Source organism: Telmatherina bonti, assembly GCF_933228915.1.
Source record: "Telmatherina bonti genome assembly, chromosome: 5".
In the NCBI taxonomy this organism is placed as follows: Eukaryota; Metazoa; Chordata; class Actinopteri; order Atheriniformes; family Telmatherinidae; genus Telmatherina; species Telmatherina bonti.
This window is the reverse complement of record NC_136623.1, coordinates 27,447,734-27,466,324: the sequence shown is the minus strand read 5'-3', so window position 1 is coordinate 27,466,324 and position 18,591 is coordinate 27,447,734. Positions and strand designations below refer to the sequence as shown.

Genomic DNA, 18,591 nt, shown 5'->3' with positions numbered 1-18,591 from the left:
TGGGACTAGAAACTTGAAAAGAACCAGGAGTCAGAACCAGAATGCAGTCCACGGTCAGGACTAAGCTTGTTATACCCCCTTCGCCCCTCCTTTTCAAGCCTCGTTACCCTGGAAACTAGTAACAACAGAGATTTTTCATGGAGAAGTAGGTCTTGTGCAATTTTTTTCTAATTATACGCCAAAATTACTGAAAGAAAACACTCCATATGATGTAGACTGTGTTATCGACTGTGTTCCCGCGGAGCCATGTCACTCAGCTCTCGAATCACTAAAGTCAGCTACAGAAGCAGACCCACCCAGCCTTCTGTGACTGTGGAGACACTCAAAGAGATGCAGGTTTGATCCCAAAATTTACACAATCTATATCCTGGTGCTTTTTAAAACTTGTCTATGTGCAGCATAATATGATTACTGACTGTTACCTGGATGCTAACTTTTACATCTGTTATGTGGTTTTTAGTCTGCAAGGTTTACAGTTTTGCATTTATGTAGCTGCAATATTTGTCTTCTCAACATGCCAAAAAAATGTTTGGATAAGTCATCTTCTTTTAACAAAAGAAATTAATAAACCAGCCTGCTGGACCATAGGGAGAGGAATGCTTTCACATTTTTATTGTGTGTGTTGAACATGTTTAATGTTTTCAACCTGTGACTGGTCAAGGATGCAGGCAGACCAGTCCAGCAACCAGACTCTTCAACTACAAAGCTATGCTTTTAAAGAAGCAGTATGCTGTTTCACATCATCTTGTTCAAATAGCAAAAGCCTGCATGAAAAAGATGAAGGCGCCTTTTCTGACGTGCAGGTTGCCTGTTCTGTAGGCGTTAATGCATCATCAGAGATGCAGAAATTTACACTAAACTTTACAAACAAGCTGATGATTCCTGTGTTCTCTAATTTGGAGGATGTTTCATCCATGATATCCATACAGGACTTCATATTTTTGTTAAGCTGATCACAGCACACTTCTCCAATTAGCCATTAACTTTTTGAATAGAACTTTGAAAATGGATATATATATTTTATATTATATACATTTTTTGGGAGGGGGGATCTGAGAGGAATTTAGGACACACACATTTTTAAAACCATTCTTTACAACTGCAAGATAGAGAAATTTCATAATACTATTTTTGCATGGCATATTACATAATGTCATTATACTGAAATATCCAGATTGTATGGAAAAATATAGGAGAGGTACATTATACCTCTCCTATATAATATAAAAATATGATGGTGAATCCAGTTTTATGTTGAGTAAAACAGATTAAAAAAAAAAAAGAAAATAAACAAACAAACAAAAAAAACAGTAGGACTATTGTTTTGATGTACATCAAGATATGTTGAAAATTGAGCTGCTGGTTATATTTTAAATTTTTTTATAAACTAGAAGAAAGTGTGAACAGAGTAGATTGACAAGATAAAACAACTTCACTAAATAAATATTGTTAGTTTGTATGGGTTAAAAGAACAGCTAGGTCAAGTATATCTGGCCTTTAATTCCAGTCTGCATACATAATGCTAGTTTGTAAATACCCTGATGTTTGTTTTACTGTTGAAATTTAAAAAAAGAAGAAAGATAACAAGGCTTGTGACCTGTCCAGGGTGTTACCTGCCTCTCGTTCAATGATTGCTGTGATAGCAATCATTAATTAGAACAAGTGGTTAAGAAAATAAATGGCTGGATGAATGGTAACAAGGTTGCTATGTTTTCAATAAATGTTTCACTGTTAATAACACATTTATTTATTTCAAATATTAAAGGTAATTTTTGATCATCAGTTAATCTAATAGTGTTTATAATAGGAATACAGGGGTATAACAGGGTAGAAATCACAATATGGAAAGGAGCTACCTGGCGGAGGTCAATGCTTTCCGAGTGCTTTGCTATTTTTTTGGAAAATTTTTTATATTTGTTTAGTTATTTAGATAAAAAAAAAAAAACTTGTAGTTTCACTTCACCATTTTGGACTTTATAATCTGGAGATCCATCACATAAAATCCCTAAATTATTCAAAATGTATGTTTTAATATAACTGATGATTTCATGATTATAGATTTTTTTGGTTTGAGTATTGTTGAAGTTTTAATCTGTCAGGGTTTGGATGTAATGAGGATCCACGTGCAGGCTGAATGATGCAGGAGGGACACGGGATGCAGGAATAACATGTAACCGGAACGCGACTTGTGAGTCATCACAAAAACATAACTTGAGTTAACCAGACATGGAAAAGGTGGATGAACTTAGTTAAATAAACCAGGAACACATGCAGAGGGAAGAAAGAAGAAATTCTACAAAATAAAGCATGAAACCAGAACCTGGCATGACAAGACCGCCAAACCAAAACCCAAAGATCACAAAGATCATGACATAATCACAATTTTATGATTTTAACTTTTTATCTTTTGATGCAAACATGATGAAATTTTGTAGAAACAAAGTAACAAAGTAAAGTAACTAAGAAGTCCCATTCCAACTTTTGACTGAGGACTCTTTTTATGGAAACTACATTATAAAAATGTTTTTTAATATTTTGTTTTCCTAAACTGGGTAAGGCTTTCTGAAACATAGAAAAAAAGTTCCCTAGATTTTGATTTCTGGTTGCTTTTTACAGTAAAACAGTGAAACTAAAGAAAAAGACCATCTATGTGGTGATTAACAATCATTTTCAACATATTTCCATTACAGATTGTTGTTGTTGAGTCATCCTCCACAATGACACCTTGTTTTTTTTTTTTTTTTCTGTACACCCAAAGTCTGACAAAGATGACTTAATCTGTTTGTTTGGAGGGAATACCTCTTCTTCCACCATACTATCCCATTGAGGAATGCCTTTTTTGCAACATGAACAGATCAAAGACAAAGCAACAAAATCAGCATTAGTGTAAATTTATTTTTCTTCCTTTGCCCAAGTTGTGCTGATTTGTTGTCATAGTTCAGATATAATTATGAAAAGTGATCATATTGAGAGCTATAATACCATGATAAATTTTGAAATTTAGTTAAAACAAAATCCTTAAAACCAACAAGACAGGAAAATTGCTGAGGTGGTCAATAGTTATGCAGAGCACCTCATACAGACAATGATGAAATTGTTGGCACGCCTGTTAATGACAGAAAAAGGCATAATGTTGATTTGTAGTGGCAAAAAGCTCAATTTTAGTCTCATCTATTCTAAGGAAATTCTCCCAGAAGCTTTTTGGCTTGTCTATATGCATTGTGGCAAATTGCCGTCTGACTTTTTTATGATTTGCTTTTAAAGGTGGAGTTGTCTTTGCTAGTCTCCTAAGTCCACTTTGGCTCAAGCAGCGATGAATGGTGTGACACAACACTGATGTACCTTAATGTCTTTGTGTGGTGTTTGATGCTATTTGGTTACCTTAATGCTTTCTGTCTCTTTAATTTGTCATCAATTATCCTCTTGCGGCCATGCCCAGGGATGTTGGCTACAGTCCTGTGGACCTTAAACGTCTGAATAATTTGTGTAAGCGTTGTCACAAGAACATCAAACTGCTTGGAAATAGTCTCATATCTTCTACCTTTAACATGCTTGTCCATGACTTTTGACTTTTTTTTCCTATTCTCCTCATATATATATATATATATATATATATATATATATATATATATATATATATATATATATATATATATATATATATATATATAAATATATATAAACATCCCTGGGCATGGCCGCAAGAGGATAATTGAGGACAACCTATTAATTAATATTAATTAAATAAATAATTTGATAAAACTAGACATAGTACAGACAGTTGAAGGAAGAATATCATTTGGTAAATTGAAATCTCAGACCAGAATCCCCCTGTCTCTCATGTGGCAGTCACACTGATTGAATTAATCTGCATTTAATTTTCAACTTTCATCTCTCTGAGTTCCTCTATAATTGCTTTGAGAACCCCTTTAGTATTAGATTTATTGGAGTAGCTCTAGTCAATTCGTTCTGGTGCCATATGGTATACAATGCAACCGTTGTATTTTCAACTTCAGTCCAGTAGATGGTGTTGCATACCTTGTGTTGTCACCTTGAGGTTTGCTGAGTCTCAGAAGGCTGGCTATTGCAGAGAAGTTGAAAAGCCTAAGAAAAGATCATCAGTTGCTCATTAATGCCACCAAACTCCATCATTATCACAACAAATGATCACATTTTGTGTGTGTGGGACTAGTTAAATCATTAAAACTATGATGTCAACATTAGATTGTTATTTAGTCTCTTCATATAAACCAGGTCTACCAATATAAGGCTGAGAATTGAGAAAGTGTTATTTGTTTTTCAGCTTTTGCCTTTTTTTTTTTTATCATGTTTTTATGTGATCAGTAATTGTTGTGGCTATGAGGTACCACAGCCTTCACAAGCACTGCAGCTGAAATATCACCTTCCTAAATGGCATTGCATAATTTTATTTTTGCTCAATATTTTTTTTTGCTTTAATATTTTTCTGTAGAGTACTGCAATATGCTACAGTAGATAAAAGACACAACACCCCAAATCCTGGAAGTCTGCTCTATTCAGCATATAAGCAATATATAAGCAAAGCTATTTCTGCCCTGAGCGGTCCAACAAAAAATGCACAACTTATACCCAACTGTTTGTTTCTGCCTGTTTGGAGTCCTACTTTAGATAAATTCTTAAAAATAGTTACATTTTATTTGGACATAATTCTGTAATTAGGCCTCCAAAATTGTTGCAACAAAATGATTCATAAAAAAAGTGTAAAAGTTAAAAATCCAAATCCTCAGAAACGAGTAGTGATATTTTGAGCTACATCTCTTTAAAGCTGCTTTATTTCAGCTATTTTTGTAAGTGTCAGTGTGAAAATTTACTTGAAAAACATGAACCTTTCCCTGCCTTAGTCTATGTATTCTCTTTCAGATCTTACCGCCTCCTCATCTATAATTTACAGTCAATCTCCTGTTTCACAGCAGCTCAAAAGCAGCCGGTTGAACATAGAAAAATCCGTCATGCCATTGTGAAAAATTGATGACCAAACCACTTTTTAATGCAAAGCTTTGCAATCATTTCTTCAGTATAAAACGGACAGTCAGACGCAGGTTGACGGAACTGTACATCTCCTCTGCTGGCCTCCTCAGTAAATGCGAATGCAATGTGATAATAATTTTAAAGATCTCTGAGAGAGTGTGTATGTGTGTATTAATAATCCATAACATTAAAAACCCCACCAATCTCACTCAACACTTTCCTTAATGACCCTTGATTAGGAGATTTTGGCCTCACCATTTATCTCACCGACATGCAACTTAAGTAGATTTTTCTTAAAATAAAAATCTGTGACCTGTTTTTGCATATTTGTGGGTATGGATGTCTAGAAAGTGATACAATGCAGTCGCCATACTTCTAGCAGTGTGTCAGCATGCATTCTTTGGATCAACCTTGTGCACTCGGGCATTCATGATGTACATTCATTTAGCCGTTGCTCGGCCCGCAGCGTTCCAAGGCTGAGAAGCTGCATTTCACAACTTTGTGTTCCTGCCCAGAGCGTAACATGACAGCTGTGTTTGCTTCACGGCAGCACATCACACGCCAGCAGCTTGATATCAACACATTGGCTTGAGTGGCATCATGGCTGTTTCATTAAAAACAAAGAAGAAGAAGAAAAAAAAAAACAAAGAAGAAAAACAAAACAGAAACGAACAAAAAAAATCTTAACTCCAGCTTGTAAAATGAAACAGTAATACAATATGTAGAAGAAGAAAATAGGGAGTATCAAATTTACAGAAATGTGTGGCTGGCTTCCTTACACTGTCCAAAGACATGCATGTTATGTTAGTTGCTCACTCTAATTTCCTTTTAGGGGTGATTGTGTGCATGCATAGTTGTTTGTCTCTGTGTAGGCCCTCTAATGGACTGGACCTATCCATGGTGTACCCTACTAATTGCTGGGACAGGCTCCAGCTTACCCTGCAACCCTGAATTGGACTCAGTAGTATAGAAAATGAATTCTTTATGGTTATTTTTATATAACATGATTAATCATACAAAGGCCAAAGGCATCATTTACAAAGCCCGAGTACTATCTGGAGAGTAAGTGAACTGCTTTCATTGTTCAAATTCCCAGATTTTAGCAGTAGTTTCCGGTCTAATCTACACAATACACATCTTTACGCTCCGTTATTGTTTTGTTGGTCCAGACTTGCATCGGTGATATGAAACTTTATACCTTCTTTAAAGCTAAAACCTGAAAGAGACCTAAATTATGTAATTGATTAGGTCATGTTGTTCAATAGAATGATAAAAGCACAGAGCAACCTCCTGCTAAATGCCACCATTATACAGTATTTCTACCCTACAGCTGCCTTAAGAAGTTGTTATTGTTGTTGTCTATTCATTTTGGGAGTTTCAGTGAGTGTACAATAGTAATCCATACAATATTAATGGAGGTGTTCAGTGTGAGAAACCTCTTGTCCTTTGAAAGGGTGTCACATTTCTTGTGAACAATCATTTTAACTTGACTTTAGTGATGCACTGTCTGTTTTATATTCTTGTATTCGTTGAACTCCAAAAGGTTCTGGATGAGATGGCATTGCAGTACACATATCAACAACTTTCCTACCCCCAGCTTCTATCCTCCATGTCTCTCCATCCCATTGCTGTAATAGACTTGTAAGGTGAGAGCAGGACCTTGATAATTACCTTGCCGACAGGACGTCATCCAACACCACATTATCTAGTTAGCTGTACCCTTTTTAGGAACAACGCTCTCATAATTTCTGGGCAGTAACCTTTCTCACATGGCAAATAAGAAGGTTGATTGTTCGCATAGTGTAGCAAAGCCACTTGTTCTCTGTCCTGTCTTCTTTGTTGGGAGCTGTAATTCTTTAATGTCGTGAAAAGCAAAGCCAATTAGGAGGGTGGAATGACTTGAAAAGAAGTGTCAGTCTGAAAGGCCGCCAGCAACTATGCTGCATTTTAAACCAGACTATCAAAACAAGGTAAGATGACCCAAGAGTTCTGATGTTACACACAACTTAGCTACTTGATTATCTACTTCAGTCAAATGTTATGTATCTTTAATTAGCAGCTGCATTTGCTTTGTGTGCCTGTTAGAAAGTTAAATCAACCAAGTGAAGGTTCCATTCAAGTGTAAAACTTTGTTTTCAAGTGTTTTAGCATAGAGCAGACCACAGGAGCTTCTCACATAGTGACAGTAGTCGCAGTTTTGCATGTTTTGCTAGAGAAAGAAAGACTATTACAAATAACTGAATTTCTGCATATGTTAGTATAATCTTAGATGATATTATATCTTGTCCTGCTTCTCTGGTGGCATAAGAATTTGTGTTTACAATAAACTTACATGAATTTTGATCTTACTTTTCAGTTTAAAGAAAAAAAAAACTTAACTTGTAAATGCCTCTGTAGGAAAGTGTCTAACTCTAGTTGCAAAAATCTTCACGAATAACTTTTGAAGAATATTTCCATGGTAAATGTGATTCAGTGAAACAAATGATGTGTCTCTTGCACATCCTTTAAAATGTTTTGTAGCACTAGTTTCAGTTTGCATAGTTTTATTATGGTGGAATATGGCAATTTTTCTTTCGAACTCATCTTGTTAAACAGTGATTGTGTCCCTTTTGTGTGTCTGTTCATGCATTGTTTTTGCACCAGTTCTGAATTCACATTTACTTATTATGTCCCAGAATTATTGCACAATATTTAGAATAAATTACATAAAGCAAAGACACAAGACTTTGGTGTACAGTTTTTTTAATCCTTCCTCAACACATGTCCAGAACTGTGGATTTAATATTCAAAATGATCTATTCAATACATATATCCCCTTATTGTAGATTGTAAGAGAATTTCCATAGTATTACTTGGTAAGGACAGTTCATCTTAACTTGCTGATCAGGACTATAACTAACTACAAGTGATGCATTTTGTGAGCGAGCATAAACATTTGTTGGTGATAAATGCATAATGTGGTGATAAATTCTATAATAAGCTCTGTTGACACATTTGTCCAAATGTAACCATTACTATGAGGTGCAGCTACTCTGCCGAGACCTAAACTTTTACCTTTAGCTGAGGGTAAATCTGTTCCAGTAGCCTCAACTAAGCTCTCTGGTCAGATGTTTTTTGTGACAAGAGCTCTAAAGGTGACTAAGTCAAACAAAACTGATGAATAACCTCAGTCCATCAGCTAGATAAATTAATTATAACTTGAATAAAGTTTTGTTGCAACAGGAAAGTGACCAAAAAAGAAAAGAAAACATCAGATTAGTGGTGGAATGGATAAGTTGGACTGGTAATCTCAGTCCTGACTTCAGCCCCATGAATATGTAAACTTTTCCTAAAACTTGGGTCCATTCTAGGTATGTAACAAATCTGATATGAGTTACATCAATTCTACCACAAAGAGTGGTCAAATATCAAGATGTACTTGTAAGGAGTTGGTGGCTACAGGAAGAGTTTGATGATGATTAGACATGTAATAGATTTGGTTTCAGGTTGCATTATGTTTGGCAAAAAATCTATACAAGAAAGCAGCTTGCTGACTAATTTTTCTATTTAAAAAGGCAACCTTACAGTTCTTACAGTCATTTTGTTCTAGATAAAGAACAGAAAACTTATCATATTTGGGATCAAACTGAATACATCATGTGTAAATATGTTTCTAAATGACTATTTATCTGTGTCTGTTAGTGCATGTGTGAAGGGCCTGTTGTATAAAACTCAAGCGGCATTGCTTCTCTTTTCAGTCTATTCTTGTCATTTACCAGGCATCATGATGCTCCTGTGCACTTCTGATTGATGTGGCCATTAAACATATAGTAGTATAGCAGAGGTGTCAAACTGCAGTCCTCGAGGGCTGGTATCCGGCAGGTTTTAGTTGTTTCCCACTTTCAACACAGCTGATTCAAATGAAATGGACCCAGCAGCTTCTTGTCAACCTAATTATGAACTTGTGAGGCGTGTTGGAGCATGGAGACAACAAAAACCTGCAGGATACCGGCCCTTGAGGACTGGAGTTTGACACCTGTGCAGTATAGCTTCAGCTCAGCTGGCTGGGTGGTCACCACTGACAACTTGATAAGCCTCAGCCTCAGAGTGTGAGAGTGGATATGCAGATGAGAAAGTGATCACGGATATAGAGAAGATATAGGAGAGGTGAGTTGAGAGAAGCAAGGAGCCTTCATGTCGCGGGTACTTGTCTGGAGACAAATAGTTTCCAAGGTCATTCGGGTAAGAGAGTTCATGCAGCTCTGCTGTTGTTTTTGCTGTGACATCATTTAAAGATACTCTACTTTTTATAGTGAATCTACCAATATAATTCTTAGGTCTTATACTAGTTACAGGCTCTGATGGCATCGCTCCTTTAATGTTGTGTGAAATAACCACAGATACAAATGAAAAACACTGTATGCATACTAATGTGTTAAATTTGAATTTGTATTGTTTCTGTTATCATGATGCTTTTGGATTAATGCTGCTACATTCATCAAAGATGCTGCACTATCCTCATTCATTCATTTTCCAAAACTGCTTAGTCTGATTAAGGGTTGCGCAGAAGCTGGAGCCTATCCCAGCGATCACTGCTCGAGAGACAGGATATACCCTGGACAGGTCACCAGTCCATCACAGGGCCTGCACTGCCCTTTTATTTACTCGTTTATTTTTTTGTTGTTGTCTTTTTTTTCTTTCACACTAGATCCAAAAGCAGCAGATTGTTTATTACAGGGATTGTCGGTCTCACTGCAGCTTATCTCCGGATGGGGCTTTGTTTGCCTCTGAAAGCTTTTAGTGTTGTAACTGTCATTACATCTGCTGGCTTCCGAGACTATGGCATGCAAATAACTTAACGTGGATGTGTGTTTGTCATTGTTGGTGCTTGCTGTTGTTAGTTAGATTGTTTATGTACAACACTCAGTGGTGGCTTAGCCTGCTAATTTGTATAATGTGCACTGTGGTATATTGCCTTTGTATTGTTGGTATCTACCCTGAGGACTGAGGTGGCTGTGTGCACTTTTGGAATGAAGCCAGTGAGAAGGTGTGGATGGGCTGTGGAATGGTCTCCCAGCAACTGCTGGCTTGCCATGCTTTTACATCAACCTATAACAGGAGTATGTGTGTATAATGTTTTTGTGTTTCAGCAGTCTTAGACAGGGTTGTTATGATTCTTTGTCTATGAGTTCTCTGATAATAAACCCATCAAAAATATGAATATGAATCAAGATTAAGCCACTGTAACTAAATTTTGGTCATGTTTGCATGAGTAAATACTGTAACTATATCTGATTAAAAATCACTCTGATCAGAGATTCCAGCTGTTATGTTTGCTTGCACATTAGATAAAGCGATCTAATTAGTTGTGTGTTTTTCTGAAGAAGAGATTTAATGTGATCTTAACACATTTGATGTGCACAATTGGTACTAATTTGGGACCCTCACGGGGTCACAGAAAAAACAAACACTACAGAAACAATCAAAACGAGTGCACACATTGATGGTTTCTCTCCTGTTCATCAGATTTTTTGAAAAGGTTAAAACCTGAGCTCTCTGTTAGACAGAAAATTCCTTCCGCACATATTTTTTTATTCTGGTGGGCGTTTAACTGTTGAAACAGTGCTCCATGTAAACACACACTTTTAATCTAGTTGCATCTTTTCAAGTGTGTTAAATATTCCTCATTTGGAGATAAAAACATAAATATTGTAATTACAGCACCAGGTTTGGCCAAGTCAATTGCACGACTTACTTTGCATGGCCATGTGAGCCCTGCAAATACATACAGTCGATAGATATATGAAATCTCTTTTCTCCTACATGCTTTAAAGCTGTATAAGTTATCAACACCTTGTGCAAGGTATAGATGCAGTTGTCCAGCTGGTTTCCACACATTGCTTAACAATGTGAAGTTTTTACCTAGCCACTCAGACTGGCAAAGATTAATGGCTACAGTGGTGTCATGAAAGGTCATTGCCTGCAATTAGGGACAGCTTGGGTTGTTTGTTTTTTTTTTGTGCTGAGACAATCAGCATGTTGAAGGGATGAAGGTTAAACTGCAAGCCTTGCAATTGGCAGATAACCCACTGTACAGCGTGAATTCTGGTTGTTCCCAAGAAGTTTATTTTCATAAAGTGGTATTAAATGCATTTTTGAGCAGACTCAACACTGCAGTGTTTTTTTATGTGCAACAGTCTGCAGATGGGGGCTGTTTTTATTTTTTTTTTTAGGCATTGTTGATGAGAGGCAAATTGAGGTGTCTGGAAAACATCACAACAATCTTTAAGTTAGTAATTCCATTGGTGGGCTGGAGGTGAAGCCTATTTGGACAGATAAGAAATGAGTTTTTAACCTTGTTGAACTATACAAATTAGCACATTAGTGTGTGTTTTGCCTGATCTCTATTTAAAACTGGTAATGGGCTAATGTGTTGCTGCTCTCACTGATTGTTCACACTCATAGCACGGGAATCGTTTGTATGCTTCTCCTCATTTTGCCTTCACAAGGTCAGATCCCCAGGAAATAGCTAACCAGAACCAGTACCCTGACTGTTAACCATTCTGTCTTATGGGGGACAATGTATAGGATTTTTTTCTTTATTTATGTTTAAGTCCCAAAGTACCTGTTTATTTGGTCCTGATTTGTTTGTTTGTTGTTGTTTTTTTCCCTCTATCTCATCTTTAATGTATGATTGTAACCATGTTTGTATTGAAATGAGCCTTAGCTGTTGTTCCTTTTGTCTATTTGGCTTATCTCTGCTTTGCCATTATATTTACAGGATATCATTCTTACAATAGCTAATACATGTATTCACCACACAAGGAAGAGAAATGAAGTAATATGAAACTTAATCATTTATTAAGTTCTTTCAAGTACAGAAGATAATCATATTGTTAAAAATGATCTGAATATAAGTACTACATAAACAAACTGCCTCCCAGGTGTTGCACTTTTGACATACCCAGTTTGTGTTGTTGTTGAAAGGGTATTTTACCAGAAGCTCTGACCATGAGGATGTCAGTGTTATGTTAAGTATTTAAAAGCTAGAGTACCAAACACATGTTCTCCTGTTTAAATTCCAGACACATTCAAAGAACGCGGTGATTGGAGAATGCCAATGCACCTTAAAGCTACCTCTCCAAGCAAAGCCAGGTTTCATGGAATTTGTGTCTGTGTTACTAAGTAGCAGAGACTTGGCAACCAATGGCTTGTTGTAAACTTTCTTATGTTCCTGGGTAACCCATTTTGACCCCTGATTTTCTTTTGTGGTCGGATACTAAAAGAATCACAGGTGAAACATAGAATAACTATTCACAAGGGAAAAGGGGAAAAAGAAGTGATACATTAGAAAACATCTCACTTGTGTAAACAAGCATTTTTTAGACTACTGTAGATTATTGGTTTTAGGTTTTTTTTTCTGTTTTTGTAAGTTGTTTTTTCACCTTAAAAATGGCTTACTGTTTGCATGATTTGTGAGCCAAAATGCAGAAAGATTCATTTATAAGATGTGGATAAAAGTGAATACATTTTCTGATCATGTGATGGCTTCAATACAGAATGTTAATTTTCTTCAAAAGCCATAAAAGCTAGTATATACATGATGTATACAATTTTGTTCCGTTTTTACACAGCTTAGAAAACTTTGTAATCCAGTTCCATTTACTTTTGTCAATGTCGTTTTTGCATAGCAAAAGTTAAAAGAGGAGCGTGAGGCTAAGCGTGCTCAGCTGGATGGAAGACATGACTACATTCTCAGTATTGTGGCGTCATGCCTTGGACTGGAGAAAGCTGATGTGGAAGATGCCATACTGGAAGGGAATCAGGTACTTCACACCCAAAGCCTACATACATAGTATACATGTTTTGTCTTTTCAATTATACCAACTAGTCTAGTGTTGTACAACGTTAGAAAGCTTGATTAGTCACCTTTACAACAAAGTATAACTTGTAAGAATTGTACTACAGCAGAATTTAACAACACACATAAATGCATAAGTAGTGGCCTTTCAAAAATGTGCCAGATTTTCCTGCAATATTGTCCTGTTGGTATTCACTCTCATGTTGAGATGGAAGTGCTGCCAGTCACATCGGTATGACCTTATTGATAGACAGACCATTACGAGTGAAATCCTGGAGACAGTGGTGATCCCATATTTCTCGAATCCAGATCCAGGATTTTCAAAGACTACCTTCACAATTTGGGAGTGGAGAGGATGGAATGGCCTGTCCTGAATCTAGACCTCAACCCAGTTTAACACTTGTGGAATCAGCTTGGGCATTCTCTAGATGCCAGACTGACCAACACAACTACATTGGCTGACTTGTGACTAATGCTGGTTGAAGAATGGGATGTTGTCCCACAGCCGCATGTGCCCAAGCTGGTGAGCAGCATGAAGAGGAGGTGCTCAGCTTTAGTGGCTGCATATGGTTCATCCACATGCTACTGAAGTTCCTAACTGTAACATGAGTGTAAACATGTCCAATATGGAATGTTTTTTATTTATTTATTTTTTTTTTTTTACTGTGGGAAAGCTGATCTCATCTCATTTCAAAGCTTATCTATTCCACTAAGAAACTCAAAAGAAAAGTGAATACTAACAGGAAAATATTAGATGAAGTTTGACACATAGACTTTCACAAAAAATTTCACAACAAAAATACTCATGCAAACTTTAGGGAGTGCAACCACACATGCAACCGTGTTACCCATTTCACAGAAGCATGTTTCCTAAAAGTGATTGTAAATTATACTAATTAGGCTTCATAGGATGTACAATACAATACAAATAGGTGTTATTAAACAGGAAAAATAATAAACCCAAAACATTTTAAGGTAGAAGTGGAGAAGTTTTTCTTTTTTTTACATACACATTAGACACAAAAAGAGGGACAATACAGGACGTTTGCTTTCCATCTTTTTCAGATTGACCGAATGGAGCAGTTCTTTGCAATAAATGGTCTTCCACATCTCATGTTCTACCATCAGGACACTGAACTAACTGAAGGAGGTAATATCAGAAACTAAGCATTAAGTTTATCCACAGAATAATCAAAATATTTAGATATATGCAACTCTTGCTAAATTAAACCGGGACTCTATCTTGTAACTGTAATGATTATGATTCTAAATGAATATTAGCCCAAATATGATTCCTTATTGATCAGATCACAGAAGGAAATCATAATTTGTTCTTCTGATTCTTTATGGTGTTTCTGTCTAATTCTTTTTTCCAGCAACTGGAGCAGCTTCACCCTCTACTACCGCTGCCCTTGCTTCTCAGCAGCCTGGTCAAAGAAGTAAGGCTAAAGTGTTTGTGACAGACGGGAGAGATGTGGCTTTGACCGGAGTGTGTGTCTTCTTCACCAGAGCCAGCACATTAAAAGCAATAACCTCTGAGAGCATACACAGAGTAAGTCACTCATTTTCCTTGGCTATTAATTTGAAATAAATAGCCAGTCAAACTTGGCTTTTTTTTTTTTTTTATTCATCCTTGACTACACTGGTTGCCTATCATTTTGTCTCAATAATTACTGATAATGCATTCTGGAGATGTTTAATAAGTAAAACCCCTTAAGTCTTTGAATGATTTGGTGAAATTTTCATTAGAGGTCTCTGAAAAAGTTCCGCAACTATATGACATCTTTAAGTTTTACTTTTAGGACAGAGGAATTCTGGAATAAAGTAATTATTTAATTATTTTTCTGGTTGAATATTTTGAATAATAAGGAAGACTTTACATTTAAATTTCAGCCTGTAAATGATTAAATTTAATTAAACCTATTTTAACAAGGCTTACGTCCACGAATAATCAAATATCGAGGAAATTGTCATTTGATTTTGTTTTTATAATGTGCATTACAGCCATTTCCTATTTGTGAGACGAATAGGGTCCATGGAAGTTTTCTTTCACCCTGAGATAAGTGAAACAGTGGAAGTGGTGTTTGTTGTGTGTGTGTGTTCGTGGGGGGGGAGTCATCAATAGCACTGTGATATCACAGACCATTGTGGCCATTGATTGTAGCTAATCACCTGCTGTCTGCAGGAAAGTTAATCACCCTGACTGATAAACAGACCATGTTTGCAACAAGACACAGCGAGAGAACAAGGAAATGTGTACGCGTAGATTTGTGTGTATGTGTGTGTTTGTGAAAAAGAATGAAAGAGAGCTGTTGTGTTTAGACCTAGATTTACACAAAATATCCTTTTAGATTCCCCACTAATATGATTAGAATGTATTTTGGAACAAAAACAGTTGTAGCTTGATGAAACTAGAAGTTATGAATAACTTGCTGTCATGCTGTTGTACTCAGTGCCGAATGAATGTCATTCCCTGTGCTTTTTTTTCCCCCACTGGACTGACACATTTTCTGTCATTATAGCATTTCCAGGCGAAAAATTATTGTTCTCTTTCAGAATCATCATGTCTTGTTCTTGGATGTGACAAATGTAGTTCCTCATGTGGTCTTGTTATTTTAAGAAGCTGAAGCACGTTGCTAGGTCCTCTACAAACCAGCCAGGTTTATACTGCTGTTGCGTGTCAGTTTCTATATGGAATATATGCACTCTTTTTTTCACTTTCTAGGATGTGAATTTCAATATGTTGGATACAACTGAAGTTGGTCTTTTAAAAAGCGTGGAGCAGTTGCTCTCTGAGATCTTTATACCCACACTGAGAAAGATGAACCATGGGTGGGGAGAACTGGCCAGTCCCCAGGCCCAGGCTGTCAAACAGGATTTCATATCTTCACTTGAAGGTTTTGTGTCTGTTCTGGCTGGAGCACAGGACAGCCTGCAAGAAAGGGTAGGAGACAGAAACTACTGGATGAATAACAGAACAGTGCACCAACAGCTGAGTTAAATATTTGTTCTCATATCACATCAATGCCTGTAATCTTCTAGAACATATGTGCAGCTTAGCTGTACAGTCAAGAAAAATAAAATATAGCTGTGTAAAAATGTTATGAACACCTCTTATTTTTAAATCACACTGCAGTATTGCTTCTTTTATTGTCTGAAGTGTTTCAGGAAAAACACAAGTGCCTGTTTTAACAGCATTACATTACATTTACATTGTTTTTATTTTACTGTAATATATGCAAAAAAAAAAAAAAAAAAAATTATGCCAGCATGGATTTACACCCACAGACAAATAATTCACAGACACCACAGAAAAAATTATATGCCTTGTCATGTCTTACTTCCAGGTTACTTTGAGAGAGTGCGACACATTTGACTTGCAGGTGCTGAAAGGCCCAGCAGACTACCTGGCTGCAGCCAACAGCACAGAAACCACAGAAAAGATAGAAGCTTGCATGAAAGTCTGGATCAAACAGATAGAACAGGTAAGAGGGCATTCTAAAGCACATCACCTTTTCTTTTATTTATGCTCAAGCTTGCTGTAATCTTGTAAGCCTTTTATGTCGTGCAGAGCAGCTTACGGCTAGAATTTGAAAGAGAATTTATTCTCACCCCTACATTTGGTCTTTGAAGCTGAACAGGTTAAGTGTAAGACAAAAATGTGACTTGATATGTGATAAAAGAAATCCAAAAAGCTGGAGTGGCAAATGGTTGCAATGCATTATTGTCTTGAAATGAAAGTAAATCTGTCTTGCAGATTTACTGTAGATTTTCCAAGTCCATATTTGCGTAGCAGCATACCATATAATACAATAATGTGCTATATATGGAATTTAATGATAACCATGTTTCTGTCATGCTGTATTAATACCTATTATATGCTATATAACATACTACTAAAAAAAAAACTACTCTAAGTAACTCTGCTCCTCAGGTTCTAGCTGAGAGTGACCAGCTTAGAAAGGAAGCTGATGACCTCGGTCCTCGGGCTGAGCTAGACCACTGGAAAAAACGGATGTCCCGCTTTAATTACCTTCTGGACCAGCTGAAAAGTCCTGATGTCAGAGCTGTCCTCGGTGTGCTTTTGATGGCCAAATCTAAGCTCATTAAGGTTGAGACTGCACTATTTTTTATTCTGACAAGTCTTTCTTGTAAAATATGTAAATTAAATGCAATAAGACTGTGTTTGCTTTAGTCATGGCGGGAACTAGACACAAGGATTACTGATGCTGCCAACGAGGCCAAAGACAATGTCAAGTATCTCTACAGCCTGGAGAAGTTTTGTGATCCTCTCTACAACAGTGACCCTGTAAGGAAAAAGAAAAGAAGAATCTTTGTAGATGAAGTGGTTTGCTGTGTTTACAGCAAATGTGCTGTAGTCCTTTTTTGAACTGATCCACAAACAAAATCCTTTGTTTCAGGTGTCAATGGTCAATGCAATCCCAGGTTTGATCAATGCCATCAGGATGATTCATAGTATATCTCGATACTACAACACCTCCGAAAAAATAACGTCACTTTTTGTCAAGGTACTGTTGTCATAGCTGCTATTTTACAATGTTTCTTGAATAGATTGTAATATCATTTACAGTGGGGTTATTTACGCTTTTGATTCTTGTCAGTTAAACAGATATTCATCCTTTGATTTTTATATACCACTTAGCCTGAATTTAGGGTTTCAAGGGGGTGATGCTTATCCCAGCCAGTAGCAGGCGAGCAGGAGGGTATTCACTGGACAAGTTTTCAGTCTATCACAGGGCCAACACACAGAAACAAACAACCATTCGCACTAACACTTGACTTCAATACAGTGACAAATTAACAGCATATGTACCGGGAGAGAACCCATGCAGAACACAGAACCTGTCCCCCAGCGGAGGCTCGAACCAGAAACTTTCTTCTTTTGAGGCTGTAGTGCTAACCCAGGAGTGGGCAAACTTTTTGACTCGTTCTTTTTGACACAAAGGGTTCTAAAATTTGACAGAAGGGACGGACCAGGAGCAGATGCATAGAGTGTTTTGATAATCCAGCTCATAAAAGAAAAAACTACCATGGGATACATCTTAAATATGTGCTTTAATTTTAATTGAAAAATGACAAAAGCATTACAACAAAATGTCTTTTAAGTCCCATGTATTTAGTCATTTATTGAAATGACTGAAGACACAGAAATGAAATGAAATTAATTTTTTTTTTTATTTATAACAATTAATAATTCAGCTATCCTTCAAGATTTTAACATCATCACTGTCCTCCTGACTCTTTATTTTTAAACTAAAGGATATGCACTACTTGACTCCTGAATGACTGTTTGACAGTGAAAAAGATTTTGTTGAGCCTGTAAATTAGTTGCCAACCTTTGAGCAGTAGCTTCCCGTTTTTTCATTGACTGATGACTAGCATAGTTACCATGTTGTGTGGCAAAGTGACGGCTGATATTATATTCTTTAAAAACCGCAACAGTCTTAGCATATCAGACATACAGCTGTTAATCGGTGTTCAGTAAAAAATATTTATTTATCCACTTTTTGTCCACTTGACAAAAAGTGGACAAAAATGTTTTCTTATGAAACACTTGACATTCTCTGTCCGCTTTTTTTTTTCTTAGCTCCACTCATCTTTACAGAGGGACTGAGGGGTCAAAGAGTACAACACAAACATAATAGGCTGCTTCGTACATGTATCTGGAGTGCGCCATCTACTGGGAAAACACCATAATTGCAGGGAAATTAAAATGTTCAGAG

General features: G+C 36.6%; 1 protein-coding gene across 2 annotated transcripts in view; it reads left to right on the top strand.

The window, feature by feature from the left end:
* Positions 1 to 246: 246 nt before the first annotated feature.
* The window catches only part of dnah5 (dynein, axonemal, heavy chain 5), a gene marked incomplete at both ends in the record, with an annotated part of 97,426 nt that continues 79,081 nt past the window's right edge, over positions 247 to 18,591 (top strand). Inside the window, 9 exons of one of the 2 annotated variants that reach the window (XM_079241402.1) lie at positions 247 to 336; positions 12,678 to 12,812; positions 13,913 to 13,997; positions 14,233 to 14,399; positions 15,573 to 15,791; positions 16,195 to 16,332; positions 16,782 to 16,958; positions 17,043 to 17,156; positions 17,269 to 17,376. In XM_079241402.1, coding sequence (XP_079097528.1) covers positions 247 to 336; positions 12,678 to 12,812; positions 13,913 to 13,997; positions 14,233 to 14,399; positions 15,573 to 15,791; positions 16,195 to 16,332; positions 16,782 to 16,958; positions 17,043 to 17,156; positions 17,269 to 17,376 — 1,233 coding nt within the window. Of the gene's footprint in view, positions 337 to 12,677; positions 12,813 to 13,912; positions 13,998 to 14,223; positions 14,400 to 15,572; positions 15,792 to 16,194; positions 16,333 to 16,781; positions 16,959 to 17,042; positions 17,157 to 17,268; positions 17,377 to 18,591 lie in introns of both variants that reach the window. The other variant, XM_079241401.1, reaches the window with a different exon arrangement.